Source organism: Ptychodera flava, chromosome 9 (assembly GCF_041260155.1).
Source record: "Ptychodera flava strain L36383 chromosome 9, AS_Pfla_20210202, whole genome shotgun sequence".
Lineage (NCBI taxonomy): Eukaryota > Metazoa > Hemichordata > Enteropneusta > Ptychoderidae > Ptychodera > Ptychodera flava.
The window spans coordinates 19,124,991-19,144,596 of NC_091936.1; the positions used below are offsets into that span (position 1 = coordinate 19,124,991).

Genomic DNA, 19,606 nt, shown 5'->3' on the forward strand with positions numbered 1-19,606 from the left:
TTTTGTATTCAAATTTTGTATTCCGCCTTATTTGCATAAGACTTGACCAATAAAGAATCTGTTTGCAGGCTATTTTAAGCACAGTGTAAAGATACCAATGAACAAATTACCTTGTCGTTTTAAAGTGATTAAATTGATATTTTTCCGTATCTAATTAATTATGCAAAATTATGTATCTCATAAACTACAGTGGCTTGAGGTTTTGATCCTGGTACATATGAGTCAGTATGACACCAACATTTTGTTTGAAAAACTTTGAATGACCTTCAGTGACATTAACCTTTAATGTATCTTGGCTCTCACTCAAACACCAATGAAACAAATGACTTGCAATTTGGAACATGGGTAAAACTCAAAGATCTTGTTCGTTCATGTCGTTACTATGCCTTTGGGCACATGACTCGGCGGCCATCTTGGATTGAATTTTTAAAATCTATCTTATTTACATAAAGCTTCGTTAACCAAAATTCTGTAAGCATACTTTGCAGATAATAGGACCAGGTTCCTATGTTCAAATTTTCAAGGTCACCGGCCCTGTCTATTTTTAGAAGAAGATGTTTAAACTATTATTTTTTAGAATTTTCTGTTACTTTTACCTGCCCTTTACCTCTGCAGCTAAGCTACGGTCTTTACTTATTCTGGCCTTATTCTGGCGATCGCTTTATGAGATGAACGTTTGTTCGGTTCAATGTGCAACTGACAACAATAAGCTTACGCATAGTGATCTTCATAAATAAGCGCGCTATAAAGAGTACAAAATTTAAGAACTGCTGATTTGGCTTATAGCTTTCAAATGATTGATGTAGGTTCCGAAGGATAAGTGGATACCGATGCGTGCAAACGATGAGGTCATTTGCTCATGTACATCTTTGGGACATACTCGCCAATTGTCTTGCAAACTCTGACATTTTGTTCACAAAAGCAACAAACCAATAAACGTATATGTAGCTGGCCTCAAGCTTATTCGTTTGTGTTTCACGTGATGATGAAGTTGCTGTTTTTGTTTTGGTGTACGAAAGTGAACCCGTAATACAAAGAAAAATTTAGCTTGATCTGACGTGACCATGGCAATTATGAGAAACGAATGGAAGATTCCTGGCCACTGCTTTTCTAATTCACAGTAATAATTGAAAATTACTAATTGCCCTTTGTCGTTATTAAAAAATTAATATATAGTTCATATTTTCAGAATGATGATCCAGTAATTGAGCAGCTGGGCATTACATATGACAAAACAACGGCTTATCCGTTCCGTTTCATGGGACGGGGAGTAAACTCACATGGTCAAACAAAGTTAACTGCTAGGATCCAAGTGAGAGACAGTGGGAAGGAATTGATCCAATTTAACACACCTGTAGAATTGAAAGTCTTAGGTAAGTAACAGTTTTGCGCTTAGTGATTGCAGATTGCAAAACAAAGCAACAACCTGAACGTAAAGTACTCCAGTGCTGCTCTCAACACTACAACCATCAGCTTCAAACAAATTTATCTTTTTCTATATTTTATCTTATTATAACATCAAGTAGCAAAGTACAAGGGTTCAAACATCTGAACTCGTATCTCTGAATATTCACATGAGTGTCTCCCCTTCTCTCATGGTAGATGGAGTTTGTCAAAGATGTTGATTTGATACATGCCATGCGATGAATATACCACTTATATGTATTATAGGCTATGGTAAAAGCAGTGGATATCTTTCAGTTTATTGTTAGTAGTCCTCTTCAAAAAATGTGAGGTTTCTATCTACTGTGGTTTCGAAAGTACAAAAGGATGCAATGTTCTCTGACTTCTTCATGCTTCCTTTAACTCATTCGATAGTAATTCAGTTTGGTCATTTGATACGGAACGCGAAACTCTGTACACGGTGACACCTCTCCTCCCAATCGTCGTGTCATAATTTAAATTGTTTGCGCTTTTGTTATTTTGTGCCATCGTTTATCTCTAGGTTGTCCACAAAGCAAGTATGGGTCTAGATGCCAATATAAATGTGATTGTAAAAACAGAGCAGCTTGCCATATGTGGAATGGTGCATGTAAGTGTAAAGACGGTTGGCGGGGACCTGCCTGTGATATACGTAAGTTTTTTGTCGCATCCATCGAATAAATCGAACTCAAAGTGACAGATGGATTATAAAAGTTCATTTACGTACGTACACGACCCGATATTACTTTGACAATGAAATAAGCATCGCGACCATTCAATAGCTAGGCACGTACTGTAGTTTTGAAATGATTTTACGTTCATGACGTCGAGACATTTTCGAATGTCCATGTCCACAGATCGAAGAGCCGGTAAACACTTCATATCATCGATAGAATTGTAGAAACTCATGTTCAAACATATTAAATGACTGACTGGCTGACTGACTGACTGTCTGACCGGACTGACTAACTGACTGACTGACTTAGTGAGATTTTTAAATCAATTACTTGTTCATTTGTTTATCTATTTGCATAGCAATGAAGGCAATTGCAATATTAGATTCAATAGAAATAGTAGAAGACCCGACACCAATGTACTCCGAAATACAATTATTTTGTTCTGTCACAAATATGAACGTCGAATCCGTGGTGTGGAAGCTAAACAAAACAATCCTGGGAGAATCTGAAACAAGAGTTCTGAAGGGAACTTTTGACTTTGACAGGTAAACTGTTTTCACAAACTAAGAAGCCATCACTATGTGTTTTCACGTACATTTAAACACAGAAAATGTAAGATTGCGTTCTCTGCTTCTCTGCTTCTCTTGTGGTGGATCCTCCGAAACCTAAATTGTCAAACACACATAAATTGGTATTTCAATTGGTATTTCTAATGTATACCAACAGTATCTAGCTTTTCAATCAAAGGTGCTAAAAATTGGTTAATGTGTGTAGGCACTAAGGCTTTGATAAGTTTTAACACGAATAAAATTTACTGTATGTGTGTCATTTCTAAATGCTCCAAGATTGTTCACACTCCCATCTGTTCATCATTATTTGAGTCAAAATGACATTTAATAACCGCTCATGTAATTTTGGTTTTGCTCATTTATTTTCACTGAGTCATTTAACGTTAAGGTTCGATAAAAAAAGAATAATGTAACATTTTGACGCTATATTTGTTTAACGTATTAGAGGATATACCCATGCTACAATATATTTTTATTCTTTTCCTCTAATAATCTGATTTTGGCTGTGATGACTCAGCAAAAACTGAATGAGTTAAACCCAAAACACATGAACGAGTGTTATTTATTTTCTGATAATTTAATAGATGATGACGATATCGAGTAACAAAAGTGTTTATTTGAGAAATGATATGATATATGAGTGATATATCTGAGAAACGGTATGATATATGAGTGATGTATCAGTGTTAATTGTAATTTATTTAGAGCGTACTGCCATCAATTATATGGTGGCAATCTATTGGACAGCTCTACTTCAGATTCATAGAAAAAACATTTTTAAAAATTGATACATATTGCAACAGATGTTTGTCTTGGGTTTCGGGAGACGTAGTTGTACAAGATCTATATTTGAAATAAGTACGATCGACAATTTAATGCTCATCTCTGAAAGCAAATGTTCGGTTTGATGAAAAGAAAATAAAACAGCAAAAATAGGATTGTAGGAATGGTGAATCATGTCTTGTTTTACAGTTCGGACTCTCGAAATCTATGGAGACGGTGAGTCTTTCGTGAAAATTAAGCTGAATTGAATACCTGTGCGCAGCTGTAATGTTTTTGTCCATTTGACTACGGTACTTATATTATTTATGTGCACAAATATAAAATAACGCCATAACGATACTGATGTGTACATTAATGATAAAATAATTCAATGTCCTGATTATGCCAGCACATTTGGTTAGCGGACTTTTCATGTTCAGATTAATTAGTGGTAAGAAGTGTTCTGTTAACTCGCAAATTGAACCAGAAAAATGAATATGAAAGTGGAGACTATTTTCAAGTTAATAGCATTGTGGGATTGACTCTTTAATCCTCTAATCGACCTAAGGCACTATGTACCTATGTCAACATCAGGTACCATAAAAGTAAACTTGATGAATATGACAACTAGCGCGAGTTTCGGTATTCGCACAGTGATATCGTGAATTTTTCGCCACGTCCTGCTCACGAGAATGTATTAGTGTAGTGATTCATGCATTTTTAAATCGTAGTCTGTATGTGCTGTCGATACGAAATCTAACCCAAGAGGATTCGGGGTTGTACAAGTGTATACTGTCCGGTAACGAAGGTACTGTTGAATCCAATGACTTCAAACTTCGAGTGAAAGGTAGGTAATCATGCATTTACATTTTTGTTGTGTTCTATTATAGCTTGCAGGGATGAAATAGTTTAATCGCTACTTTATGACAAACCGGTTTTAACGCGTGTATTTTAAAATATAGTTTACAGCAAAACAAAAATTTAAAACTTGTTTGTGTTCAAGGTTTCATAAACAGTACTGGGATTAAGCTTACCTCAAAGGTGTTAGAGTATAGTAATGTTTGACATCACGTCAACCTTTTTTGATATCTAGAATTGCCTTTGATCATTAAAGGCATTTGCCTTTTACAATGATTTTGAAACGTAATTCCGTAAATCTAATTTCAAACTGGTTCGGATACAGTGAGAGGGACTAATGCTGATTATTAACCTTTAAATCTCGATTAATGCCTCTTTGCAGTTAATGTCCTGTATCTGACTTTGATCAAAACTTTTTTGAAGTGCTTCGTTCTTCAGTGGGAAAATGGCGCCGAATAAATCAATGTTTAGCAAAATAAAAACTTTTGTTAGCCTAATGATCAATTTTTTCAAATTATGAAAATTACTAGACAATATATTCAAATTTAAAAAAATCCTTTTATGAGTGCTGGGTATTCAGAAAAGGTTAACAAAAACAAACGGGCATGATATAAAAGGGGTAAAATGGCGGCGACGTTCATTATCCAAGATGCCTCTGACCGAGCAACATGGGGACAGAGCTCCAGAAAATCTTGCTTTTTGAGATAGTTTCCATACAGAAAATACAAAAACAAATTATGTTGTCATCGTAAATACATCACGCTCGATTACAGTGCTTAGTTTCGAAATCTGACCGCTTTTCACCTGCTTTTCGTCGATTTGCTTTGGAAAGTCGGAGGAGAAACGATCGCTCGTGCATTAAAAATCGCTGCATACCACAGCGTGAATCTCCAAGTGTGTATTTAATCCTAATCTGTGTCGGTTCTGTAAACTAAACCAAATGATGCTGTACTCCTTCCGCTTATGCTCAGCAGTCGATTGTAGTAGTAGCTCTTACATCCATGCTACGACCAAGATGCAGTGTCACAATGGAGCTACAAGCGAGATCTTCAGTATGTCACAGAAAATATTTCTATTAAAATCGTATTTTATGATTTCTTAATGCTGCATATAATCACTTCGATCCAGTGCCATGACGACGTTCGTGCGAATTTGTAAGAATCATGACCTTACAATAGTTGTAATTAACATTTTCGGACTTCTACATTGCCGCAAAGAATCGACAAGTTATTGCGCTTTTTGCTTTTTCGTATTGTTCTTGTTGCAGGCACTAGATCATTATCGGTATCTTACTTCGAAACGGTAGTCTTAAATTATGTGATACAGAATTTCGGTCTGAAGGACTACTCAGAGTGCAATTTCTGCCATAAAAAGCTTTCTCGAGATTTAGTGCTTGCTAGGACCTCGCTCGATTCCCAATAGTCGATACCGAAGGTCTTGCATACAGTGTCACTTGCATGCAGTGTCACGCTTACCAAAGGTGCTAAATGCCTGGAATAAATTTGTGTAGACAGCGATAAAACTTGTGTAGCACTGAAACCGATCCAAGTTTGATTAGCTGAAGTAGATATTTATCGGAAAACCAGTGCTCCTGGACCACTGCTTTGAATAAGTTGTGTCGTGTTGGTACGAGAATGGATCTCTTTTTACATCCATGGTAAGAGAGTCTGCTTCTTTTTGGGTTTCTAATCTTCAATCTTTACAGGCTGCAAACCAAACACGTGGGGCGAAAACTGCAACCGCTGGTGCGACTGTGTCAATGCTTTTAACTGTACACAGGACGAGGGTTGCGTTTGTAAAGCTGGATGGGTTGGTAGACATTGTGACCTTGGTATGTATATTATAATGCCGTTTTGTATATGTCGCGCAATTAAGACATAATAATTCAACGTGATTAAGGCTATTTTTCTTTCAGAAAGACCTTTACATGTTACACATTTACAGAATTTTAGGGTATTTTGTCCAGCCATAGGGTCTTTGGCCAAACTATCAGTATTGGCGGGATATAGTAATAAGGAGCAAGCTGGCGACGAGGCACGATGCTTGCGACCAGGCGACACGGAGCAAAACTCCAGAAAATCTAGATTTTTGAGCTTGTTAAAAAGTTGTCTTAGTTGTAAATAAATCAACGCTCGATCAGATCGCTTAGTTTTGAAACCTGACACGCTTTATACGTACTTTTGTCCGAGTTTCTTTGCAAGGTAAGGGAAGAAACGACTGCTCGTGCATATTGAAAATCGCTTTCAATCAAATGCTTGGCAAACCACAGCGTGGCCCTCTAGATGTGTATTTAATCCTAATCCGTGTCGGTTCTGTAAACAGATCCAAATACTGTTGGGCTGCTTTCTGCGTCCGCTCAATAGTTGACAATAGTAGTAGCTGTAACGTCCATTGTATGAGCAAACGATGCTGTTTACAGCAAAGATATGCGTAAAATATAATTTTTAGTGTATTATTTTATGGAGTGTAAAGTTGCAATATTCTTTGACAATATTCATGCGAATGTGTGAAATCAAACCTTTAAATGGCGCACATCAACATCATTTGTCATTTGGGAGTGCTAGAAGGCCGTAGAGAATCGAAAAGGTATTTCATTTTTCAATATTGTTCACAGGATCATTATCGGTATCTTACTTTGAAATTTATCGTGAGATTATATGAATTTCGGTCTGGAGAACGAAGCTGAGTGCAATTTCGGTCATGTGAAGTCCGCCCTCTCTAGATTGAATACCTAATGGTCGGAAAATGTTGTGCTGTCAGTGATAAAGTAAATATAACACTGAAACAGACCCGTGTTTGATAAGTCGGAGTATAGATACAAATAAAAAAAACATAAGCCAAACATCCTTTATGCCACTCGATTAGTAATTTTGTCGTATTACAAAAGAATTGTACTCATCCAGAGCAAAGTTTTACTTTTACACTCGGGTTTTTACACTGAACAAATATTGTTTTCCCCTGCAGATATTCAACCGCCTAAAATACATGACTGTCCTAATGATATCACAGAGCACAGTGATTCAGATGGTACTGCTATTGTAACCTGGGATACTCCAAACGTGACGGATAACGCTGGGCCTCCATCGATTTCGTCAAACTATATTTCTGGCCAAGAATTTTACATCGGATCAACTGTTGTCGCATTCAATATATCTGATGGATCCAATCATGTGTACTGTTCATTTACAGTCACTGTACTGGGTAAGCTGCAGACGAAATAAACAGTCTCTCAACTAAGCTTAAAGTATATTTCAATCTACCTACGAGTTTGAAAAGAGCGCACCTCCGCGGTCCACATTGAGGTAGCCATTTTGACTACTTTGTCACGGATTACGTAAAATATGTCATCTACCACAAATCCTACTTGACAATTGGTTTTGCTGACGAGGGAATCTCTTCCGAGTATCCATGGCTTGAAGTCTAGAATTCGGATCCTTTTATATTATTACATTTATTCATGCACGAAATACATCTTTTACATTTAATACATTTTTTCACTAAATGTAAACACGAAACTTTACTATAGGGACTTCGTCGACTTCGTCGGGAGGGCCGATCGCACGTCATTAGGAATTTAGGTGAGCCTTGCGCGAAATACATTATTTACATATAATAATTTTTTCATTGAATGTAATAAATGAAAAGAATGTATCTCGTGCAAGCCCATCTAGACCCAGCCCCGATCTTATAACGTAATTTGTGCAGACTTTTAATATTATAAATGTAATACATGTAAAATATGTATACAATGTAAAGAATGTATCTCGTGCAAGCCCATCTATATCTAGCCCCAATCGGGACTTTATTTGGAGGGACATTCGTACATCATCGGGAGCTTCGGCCGACCTTGAATGACATTTATTGTGTACATTTGATACATTTTCAATTGATGTATTTCGAGCACCTAGACATAGCGCCGATCTTACAATGTAAGCGCCTGCGTAGTTACATCAAGTTTTGTTGGGTAATTCTTCAGATGGCGATATCGCCGATTGCACAAATTAATTAATTATGCAAATGACTGAAAATCTCATCAAATCTAGATCTTACAATGATTCTTCTATGTACCAATTGCATGACCTCTGGTTTTAAGAAGGGAGTTGAACAAAATATTTCTATGGACGGACGGACAGACAGACGGGCACATATACACGGACAGATATTGTGGCGACTTTGGACAATGTTTAGGTCCCCAACCCAAGCTGTCCAAAAATAGGGGCCTACACAACGATTTAAGATAATAAATTTTTTTTTTAGGTCATTCCCCTGACCCTCGGGACGTAAATTATGACAGCTCTCTTGCTATAATAACAGTCCCTCTCAATGTTGCCTCTGTACGAGTACACTTGCAGCTTGGTGGACGCCGGATATTTGCCGAGATTACTGTTTTCACAATCATCATAAAGTCCTGAGACTATCTTTAATCGTTTGCCTCCAAAATCCAAAAGACCGTAAACTTAATCAATCCAAATTGTCTAAAATAGGTATAACATACACAGCGCTCACAGTTTGGACATGGCTGAATATTGTATTGACGCCGATCCTGTCAACGGCCAGGTCTTGTACTGCGCGTGCGTACAACTCCATGATGCTCTTATTAAACCCCTTAGCCAGTGGAAACATTTGACGCGCGTTCGGCCTGGTTTCGCAAGATAAAATCGATCTGGAATTTAAACATGATAAAAGTGTATGCGTTTGTCAAAAACAACTCGAAAAACAGATCAGTACCAAGGACGTTACAAAATTCTACAACTTCATACCAAGCTATGAATAAAAATTTAATTTGACTGCAAGGAAATCAAGTTCAACTGAAAACATGGGGACACCTTTAAGGTCATGAACACCTTTGAGGTCTTCACAGTCGTAGGATCCGTGACTGTTACATCGATGTATGATAGTGAGCATGCGTGTGTGAGTGCTTGACGAACTCTTCAACGTGTGGAGCGGTCTCAGTCAGAAAAATGTAACAACTTAGCCGGCTATTGAACCACGCTTTTTTGGGAGTGGAGATTTAGCCGAGCGGTTCTCTCTGTGGCCTCTCCGCTAGGGACTGATGCCGTGTGTTGTGGGTTCGAACCCGATTGAAAACTAGCCGTATATTGTAGGCGTTTTAGAAATATGCCCATAACAAAATTATGCTCTGTAGCAGCAAAAACCGGATATCGGAGAACAAGATTGGTCGTCAAGGTTTGCATGCAAAGCTGACCGTCAAAATGTAACTGGCAAACGGTATCGGTAGTAGAGAATCCCGAAAATGCAACACTGCGTTCTCGATCTAGAGCTATATAATTATATGCATGACCTTTCACGTCGGGTTATTTTTCACACACCGATGCTTACAGCGGTTTGCACTATGGTCTGATCACAGGTCAATGCTCGCCAACTCTTGGGTTAAAACCAGCCCTGACCGGAGGTTTTTCTATCCAGCGTACGCAAACAGGATGGAAGTTGTCTATGGTTGACTGTTTTTTAGACATCTTTCAAAAGGTCGAACGACATCAGCAACAACTGTTTTGCGACAATTTTAGTGAAAAAAGAAGAAAAGATAGTGACTTTGTCCCTTTAAATGTAAATAATTTAATTCGTGCAAATGCAAACCCATCTAAAGCTAGCCCTGATCAGGACTTCGTCGGAAGGGACGATCAGGACATCACCGGGAGTTTAAGCACAGGGGACCCAGTAACTGGTTGTTGTTGTTTTTGTATTGTATTTTATGTTTATATCAGTCGTATTGTTCGTGTTGACCAATAAAATTAAACGAACATAACTATTCTGTTGTTTTTGTTGTTTGAAACGTAATGTACATGACATAAGAAACACTACAAGCACAATCGTTATTTGACCAAGTGCAGCTCTCTCAAAACGTACACTCTCTTCCTATACTTTTTACAATGGGCAACCTAGCCGCCTTGTAGCTCACTTGCCGAGCGCTAAAATAACACTCCATTCATGAGCGATCGAGTGAAAAGTGGCATGACGAGACTTTAAATATACCTATCACATCTAATTAAGGGTTACTGTACCTCACATCTCGAAAATCACTGGAAAAACCGCGATTTCCATGTCGCATTAGACACATTTTACTCGGAATCCCTTCGGCCGTTGGTCTAACCAGGTTCTCCGGGGAAAAGAAGGATCCCATTTCAGGAGATGGCATATCTCAAATTTCTGAAGTCCCCTTCCAATATCAATGAAGGCATCAAACTCACTTTCCTGAAGCTCAAAACGCTCCCGTTTTCGCCAGCACGTCTATTCCGCTCAGCACCACACGACAACAACAACACAAACTATGCCGAACATACTTTCGCTTAACAATTGGCGAAAGTCCGAAAATTATCGAAGGATGCATGGTCGGCAATCTTCGGAAAAGACAGGCGAGAGGAACCTGAGGCAAAGCGAACATGGATGGGTTATGTAACCGCTTCACGCCTTAAACAATACCCATTGCGAATCTGTCTATGTTTGTCTGTGATGTGGGTAAGAATATTGATAGGTAGGCACTAGGTAGTTAGGCACAGGTAGATACCAGGTAGAATTTGATTATTTAAGTAGACAGATATGTCAATTTGTGAAGTTCTTGACAGAATTTCAATGTAAGTGTATCTTGGTTTTGGTATGTAGGGGGATTGTCAGGTAACTTGGCGGTCAGGTCTTCGTAAACAAGTACGTTTATTACAATTCTTGTGGTGCGCTTACATGACATAGTGTAACTTCTATCGATGATTACAATATTCTACACAGATGTGACACCCCCGCAAATCCGATGCCCTCCAGATGGGAAATTCTACACTGACGCAGGAAGTGACGTCACAGTCGTTAACTGGACATTACCAACAGTGAGCGACAACTCAAACCATTTTGCACTTTCGTCCTCGTCCTCTCCCGGAGATAAACTATCTACTGGAAGTTATGTCATCGCTTACAACGCATCTGACCCTTCAGGAAATACAGATAGTTGTTCTTTTCGAATTAATGTTCAAGGTACTAGCCTGTAAAAAGTTATATCAGTATAATAAAAACCAAAATAACTGTCAATGGAATTCTTAATTCATAAGATCGTTACATTATGATGAACCAGTGTCTGTATACCAATTTTTGCTATCTGTATCCATACACCAATAATGTAATAAATGACTGCCCTTTGTCAGCTGTCTTCCAAAAGTTACTTTCATTGCGCTGACTCTCCATTGCTGCACATAAACTTACGCAAGACAACTGTCTTCGTCATTAATTTAGGTGCCCCTTCAACAACAAACCGGTTGATAATAATTATGTCAATCACAGCTGGTATTATATTCATCACGGCTTTGGTAACAATCTACTTTACCTGTGGAAGGAAAACTCGACGCAAGTCTCTTTACGTACCATTGTATGACGTGCTTTCACTACCCGTAAGTTTCACTCTTACATATGTACTACGAAAGTCAAAATGTATTCTGATTGATGCCTGTAGTAAAAAGTGATTTGGAATAAGTTCTTCTATTGTCTAAGTTGAGATCAGCAATGGACCATTTTGATCATAAGAATGCGTGGTGGCCAGGATGCTGACATGACGTGTTTCAAAACTTAACAAATGTTTTTGTTTTTTTGTTTTCAGAAATGACAGAGCATTTATACTAATGTTAACCATGTACATACATTTTTCTGCTAGCCCTAATGTGTGTACATGTATACTTTTGTCTCAAAACTCATCATGGCTTCAGATTTTGTTCACGCTCTAACCGCCCCTCGAAAGATGTAATTATGAAATTATGGATAAATGTAATATGAACTAATAATCTCGCTTTATATTGGACAAATATCGTTTGATTTACCTTTAGAGGTATATCGCACCGAGCACAGTAGGTATTCAAGCTAGCCCACAGTAGCGCTGCTGACTATATCAGGTCACACATTATATTTTCCTTACAGACAGAAAACTCAAAAGAAGAGATAAAGCTCGCTTTAAACTTACTCCTGGAGTCTCTGAAACAAAATAAATACGACAAACTCAATTTTTGTTGTCTTTTGTATACTTTGAAATAAACAATATTTCTACCCATGAAAGGCCATCGTATGCTACCATATGGAATGGTCATACAGTTGCGCTAGCCCGAGTGCGCACAACCTGCGCAAAATAACTCAGAAAGACACAAGAAATTCAATGAATTTCAGTGAAGATCATTTGACAGCCTTGAGCTCTGCTAGTTACTCTGTTATACCCACTGCACATAATCACAGAAAACTCTGTACATTATTGCAGATTTAGACCACGTTTGTTTTTTTAATAGCGAGCAAAGAATGTCGCGCACGCGCGTTCAATCGCATGCCATAATACCACAGAGTGTTGTCAGTGGTAGCACATATAGAATTACATGTTCAGGATGTGTTCACTCAGACTAGGGGGCAGAAATTTGACATCACCCGAATGCTTAAGCCTACTGCTTTTGGCCAACTTGCTAAATGGAAGGTGATTCCATGCGCAATTTTGTACACTAACTTTGTATTTTTACATCCTTATCATTGTTACTTTATAGGAGATGATCCCGAAAATCGATTTGATAGACTTGATTGTGTTACAACAAATTGGACAAGGCGAATTCTCACAGGTGAAATCCGGTAAACTCTACAATACCAAGGAAAATGTACAAGATGTAGCAGTCAAGATATTAAAAGGTAGGTTATTAAAGGGACCAGGGTAAAAGCACCTGGCCGATGTGAATAGAGCTCAAGAGTTGGTTTTTAATGCATGGTACTACAGTGCTATAGGAAAGGGTGAGGGCATGCCCAAATCCACTGCTAAAGGTCGGAGGGGCCAACCTTTTTTTTATCCCTCCCTTTTAATGATGGAACAGTTTTTTTTGAATACTATAATATTCCTTACAATTCTGTGCATATCATACAATCACCTTAAATGATGAAAGAATATTATAGGTCAAAATTTATAAATCGTCTATCTGTAAATCCAGATAACGATAGAAAACATATGCGGGGATGTTGTTAATATAAAGCATGAGAAGATTCACCAGTACGTCTTTCAGAAAGTGCATTTTTAGAGTTCAAAGTAAACAAAAATCGGGTAAACCTGTATTCCAGCCACCGTTTCCAACTTAAAGGAACCACTGTGTTTGAACAATGAAATGTTAAACTAAATTTATGTGCAACTGTAATGTCTTGGTTTTCAACAATTTTACACCGAAATGTTTGGTTATACATCTCATGAACATCTCATAGCTAAAACACATGCATATATGTCCCGGCTAAGGATCAACGTTTTGCATGGATAATTTAACAAAAGATTGCAGAGCAAACATTTCCTAAGATAGGCACATATTTCCCGCCAAATCATTTTTGCGTACTACACGGAGTAGTTCCGTTGAAGGTATGCGCATAGCTTTAATCAAGGGATCATTGTTTTAACATATCTTTCTTAAACAATTATCAAAGTATCTAACACAAAAAAGAGCCAACAAATCGCACCGTCCACTTACTCAATGTCCAAAATCTGTCTTAAGGGGTCACTTATAGCTTCTCAGTCTCTGTTCGCATCACATTACCTCCATTAATTGAAATATTAAAAATACTACATGTAATCACTGCAATATTTGGGACTCTATGCTCTAATGAACAGTAACGAGAGTATAAATTGGCAATCAAATGTTCCCATTAAGTCCAATATATTTACCAGATTTCTTAAGTTTCAATATCTAAAGGCATCCGAAAACCCCTTGACCTCTCCAGCTTCTGTTTGCATCACATATTATCTTCAAAGTAAACAATTGCGTCTTATAAAACTGTAAACCACCTGTTAAATTTATTTGACTTGCCAATAAAAGCGTAGTGACCAAATGCCACCTCGTGCAAACAAACATTCCCAAAGCTTCAACATCAAAATAAAGAATACACTTGACAAAGCAATACGTCAAAAATACGCAGTGACCACCCCAGCTTGTGTTCCACCTCACTGCACAAATAACTAACTTTCTTATTATATCTACGACCCCCTCAAAAATATTACTTGAAAACTTACTAGATCACCCAAGACTTGGTTCAAGTCGATGAATTTTCACTTACAACATCATCGCTTGTGTCTCTTCTATTTCTCACAAACCAACGGGGAGGGATATTTAAAATTTGGCAGCCCAACACGCTCAGCTCAGGTTTTCCGAGCGACCGAACGCGTTACCTTTGAGTCTGCGCAGTAGTGAGTTAGCTACTGCCTGATTCCGAGTGAAACTCACCTGTATCGCGTTCACCTCACTAATCGCGTTCATCCCATTCACATGTTTCACAGAAAAAGAGGACAAATCATCGCGTCCACCCCACTCCACACGTTCATAATTGACACACTTGAACCAAGTCTAAGGTCACCCTTAAAATTACACAAGATAGTGGACAATTCATTCGCAATCACAAGGATAATAATAATCATTCAGATTGTGAAAGGTGCTGGGCCGTTCCACTTCTCGTTAACTTCCTACACACCTCTGTACTATAGAGCAACCGGTCACAATACTGTAATAACCACACGAAGTGGTCCGGAGGTCTTTAAGGTTTCACCCATCCTTCTTCATTGTGGATGTTTACACGGAAACTTGCGCTGTCAAGGTTTCATTCTTGGGAAAGTATTGTAATATCGGCAGTTTCGCTTAGCAATAAACTTCAAGCGTAGTTACAACATTAATATAGGGTACACATGTTTTTGGCAGGATTACACCAGAGTGACGTATCGACTATACCTTTCTTTATAAATTGTATCATAGTCACATTAAACGCCCGACTGAATCAATTTGAATTGATTTTAGGTAACAACATGGAAGCTCAGTATACTTTCAGGGAAGAATGTGAAAGATTGAATGATCTTAAAGGCCATACAAATATCATCCAGCTTATTGGCGTAGTGGTCGAATCAGGTAAGACCATGCATGTGCAAATATATATATATATATATATATATATATATATATATATATATATATATATATATATATATATATATATATATATATATATATATATATATATAATAATTGACTAGAAAAAGACTCAAACATACTTTTCATATTTGTACGAAAAATATTGCTGAAAGACAGCTCAACTTTCCATAAATTAGGACTATATTTGATAAGTTTATTCATCTACCTTTCAACCTGACCATATCGGTGATTAATCATACGCATCGCTGGGATTCCGATTAAAAATATTTCCGTTGCTGAAACGATATACTCTATATACTCTATATTGCTATCATTCTCCCTGTTTGAATGTTTTTTCAAACACCTTCTTCTCAAACCTTGTAATGCTAATACAAACTTTGCAAATATATCTGTAACTGAATTGAAAAACTTATTGTCAAAATGGTCCGACATCAGGAATCGTTTATATATGCGATATGAAAGTTGTTCTGGGGCATGTGGCGTTTTATTTCAACATTATTAAAGGGGGAATTATCGTACACCAGGCAAGAAGTATATTGTCACTGAACTCATGGACAGTGATCTCCTCAACATTCTAACGGATTTGAACATGACTGGCGTGGTAAACCTCATCACTGATCGACGATTCGTCAAGTATTCTTTAGGAATTGCTCGGGCTCTTGAACACATGGAACAAATGAAGGTATTTAACGACTCCGTTGCCCTAAAATACTACATTGCAATCACCGATAGCATTTTACAAGTCCGTATGTACAGGGCAAAGGCCATGAAATTACTTAATGATGGATGGATTTATAACCAACAGAAAGAGAAAGTAGAGAGACAGACAAAATATTGATGGTCAGACAGACGGACAGACAGGTGATATATTTAATTTACATTGATCGGAAGAGTACAAGCACTTAAAATTTCCATCGTCAATAAATTACACTGTTTCTGATTAAATCAATTAAGCCTGTTGTAATTGTAGATTGTTCATCGAGATATTGCAGCTCGCAATATTTTAATATCGCACGAAGACGTTGCCAAAGTTGGAGATTTTGGATTTGCAAGAGATGTCTATCAAACGGGAGAATACCATCGCCATCAAGGAGTGAGTATATAGAATGTCAGATCAAAATAGTGCAGGGACATGAAGTGAACCCTGTTTGGCTGATATACAACTCATTTAGCCGGTGAAATTCACATCATTTGGTGTCGCATAATCTTTAATCGCAAGTACACCATTCATTTCCGTTTTCATACGATTATTTAAGGTACTTCGTACCTCGAAATTGAAAACCTTAAACTTTCAAATTTTCCTCAAGTCAACTTTTCATCATTTCCCTTCGAATGCGAGAATAAAAATCAGGATCACCGTGCAAAATTCGGTACTAGAGAAACAAATTTCCCAATATTTACCGGCACTTAAAATTCAAATTGGCAGCCATCCCTTTGTTAACTCTATAAAGAAGGATAACATTTTTGATTTTCACTAAAATAAGCCGATGAAAACTTTAGTTACTCCAGGAGCCTCAACATCAACACAAACAAGTGCTGGATCAAACAGGTAGAGACCGCATGTCTGTTACTGAGGCGCATTCGACATTCAGGAATAGTAGTAAGTTCTTGTAATACCAAGTTATTGACTTCGTCATGTAATCAAACAGCGTCCAGGTCGTTTTCCAACCAGATGGATGGCTCCAGAATCACTTCAAGATGGAATTTATACATACAAAAGTGACATGTGAGTAAAACCTAAGAAAACAACTTTGGATTTCTGCGAGAAGGAAAAAAATAAATCTTTCACGCAGTTGCAATATGCGATGATTCACAACCTAATGCATGCTGGCGTACTTAAATATGGCCAAGCCGTTGGTAGCTACTTTATTATACGAGATAAAATTCAAAATTATTTAAACAAGGTTTCTTTGTTAATAGATGGTCGTACGGGATATTGCTGTGGGAGATTGCTAACTTAGGTAAGAGAAACGATAAATGTGTACAAATTTTACCAAACTTAATTTCTAAATATCTTGGGAATGTTCTGTTAGGTGTTGGCGGATTCTGTTTGTCTGTTGGATGGAAGTAGCTGAAAATTGTAACCGGATATCTTAAGTACAGACGTGTTACCTGACAGTCTGATTCAAAACACTGGGACCTTTTTAATAAATGTGCCCTGATACATTATTGAGAATTGATTTGTCTTTCTGCGTAAGGCAACAGCAAGTCACTGATTTGCTTCTTCTAGTGCGTGTTGAATATCATTTGATGATTCGTTCGTGCTCTTTGATTAACATTCAAATTGAAAGTCTCAAATTAGATTCGTAATTTATACTATGACAGGAGCCACTCCAAAGTACCCGGATGTGGATGACGTCAATGCAAAGACGCTCAGTGACCATTTACTTCGAGGATGCAGATTACCGAGATCCCGGAATTGTTCCATTGAAATATTCAGGCTAATGAGTCGCTGCTGGTATAGTCAAGCTAGAGACAGATGCTCGGCCAACGTGATTGCTGAAGAATTACAGTACATGAATGCAGATAGGGTAGGTCTATTGGCAAAATAAATTTTTTAAGTCATTGTTTTATTTCTTCCTTTTGTATTTTCGTGATGAAACTTCAGGAAACATAGAAGTAAAGAAATTCATGCTTTTTTTCGTAATACACGGAATACAATTCCGATTGGTCACCAACATTGACTCCTCATGACGACAAATATTCAAATTTAACATTTTGTCTTCATCACATATTTCATTGAAAAATGCCGGTCCATTATTATTCGTAAGTCATCAGCATTAGCGGCAATCCTTCCACGTCAGTTTTCTCGTAAACTAACCACAAGGTATGCTGATTTAGCTCTTAGCATGTGCCATTAAATCTACGTGTTATTTGTATGGGCTGATGAAGTTTTCTAGAGGGTTTGCTGGTGAAGTCAGACTCTACATATCGCCAAAAATTTACGTCGCATGCGAATACAATTTCTTTTCAGTTACAACCCGAAAAAAGAATAGGATTTACTTGTATTAAACCAAATTGTCTGCATTTTGTCATTTCATAAGCATCAGTCTGTTGTCAGTACACGAGTAGCATTTTACGTTTTTCGTCGGTGGCAGTGCTGGGTATTTCACATTTTTCGTCCTTTGTGAAGACTTCGGAGCAATCAAAAATAGTTTATATCATGATAGCCGATTGAATCCCTTCTATTGTTTCCTTCTAGGGCTATTTCTTTGTATAGGCTGATTCGAGAAGTATTATACCTTACGAAGAAAGGAGAATAGCAGGAAACGCCGTTTGTTTCATGCAGTCAGAATGTGCGCCTGTATTTGACATTTAATTGAGTGTCAACTTAGAACTATATCTATAGGTGGCAGTCATAGTAACATGGAAATTCTACACGAATCATTCTTTTCCAACCACTTCTTTGCCAGAGGTTTATTTTACCAGATGTTTAATTATGTGCACAAAGGGGCAAACCTACGAAAGCTATGTTCACAAATTACAAAGTTACGTCAAATTCACAGAAATGTGCCTAGAAAAACTGTTAAAAATCTTATGCACCAATTATTTGGAAAACAACAAATATGCCCTGTTTTATAAAAATACCGCGCATATTTTAAATGCATTTCAATGAAAGATGAAAACACCGCATGTGTACACAATGTAATAAATAAGAGCGAATATTTCTTAATTTAAGAAATGTTTATCTACATATTTTGGAAACACTTTAATGATGTTTGCAACCGGGTATTCAATATCCAGTTCACAATTACCTGGCCTCATATAATCTTTGGATATCGAATAAAATGTTGTAATTTTAAATGTTTTAATTTTTGCAAATGTTAGTCACTTTTGTAATCAATAAAGGACAGCTCACCACCATTAACATAATAGTAACATTCCTTTGTTTATGAACTTGACGTTATGAAATATATTGTCAAAAATGAACGAAAAGTTACTTATGGATTCACAAATTGTATATGAGAGTATATTTCATTATTTTCTTAATATTTTTCCTATGTTTTTAGTTGACTTAAGCTCTTTCCAAAAACTTTAAAATAACTGTTCACTGTTCAGTTTATTTTAAGGAAGGGCAGTTGCAACGAAACAATAGGTTTTAAGCCCAGTTTTACAATTAAAGTCTTACTTCTTGTTCGTCTTACTTCTTGTTCGTCTAGATTACCAGGTAACCCCTTGTCCTATATTTACTGACCTTTGACTTCTCAGCCCAATTTATACTTGCATTTAAATTTCCGTCAAGATGTTATGATCCATAATAGCAGCTGATGACATCGCTGTCACAAAAGTTATGTTTTAATTGTCAAAGGGGGTACAGAGGTTATCGATTTTGTACCAACCCTGATGGATATTGCATACTGGAAAAGTCAGCTGACCCATTCGGACACTTTATGCCAACACT

The 19,606-nt window shown here is 37.3% G+C and overlaps 1 protein-coding gene across 1 annotated transcript in view; it reads left to right on the forward strand.

Moving 5' to 3' along the window:
- LOC139140260 (uncharacterized) overlaps window positions 1-19,142 on the forward strand; it is a 42,271-nt gene extending 23,129 nt beyond the window's left edge. Inside the window, exons 9-24 of the mRNA XM_070709384.1 lie at window positions 1,190-1,373; window positions 1,946-2,074; window positions 2,458-2,644; window positions 4,162-4,277; window positions 5,994-6,119; window positions 7,253-7,489; window positions 11,030-11,269; window positions 11,525-11,679; window positions 12,805-12,943; window positions 15,073-15,180; window positions 15,729-15,886; window positions 16,175-16,297; window positions 16,854-16,930; window positions 17,125-17,165; window positions 17,530-17,735; window positions 18,407-19,142. Of these exons, the coding sequence (XP_070565485.1) occupies window positions 1,190-1,373; window positions 1,946-2,074; window positions 2,458-2,644; window positions 4,162-4,277; window positions 5,994-6,119; window positions 7,253-7,489; window positions 11,030-11,269; window positions 11,525-11,679; window positions 12,805-12,943; window positions 15,073-15,180; window positions 15,729-15,886; window positions 16,175-16,297; window positions 16,854-16,930; window positions 17,125-17,165; window positions 17,530-17,735; window positions 18,407-18,424 (2,244 nt within the window). The 3' untranslated portion in view covers window positions 18,425-19,142. The remainder of the gene's footprint in view (window positions 1-1,189; window positions 1,374-1,945; window positions 2,075-2,457; window positions 2,645-4,161; window positions 4,278-5,993; window positions 6,120-7,252; window positions 7,490-11,029; window positions 11,270-11,524; window positions 11,680-12,804; window positions 12,944-15,072; window positions 15,181-15,728; window positions 15,887-16,174; window positions 16,298-16,853; window positions 16,931-17,124; window positions 17,166-17,529; window positions 17,736-18,406) is intronic.
- Window positions 19,143-19,606: the final 464 nt, after the last annotated feature.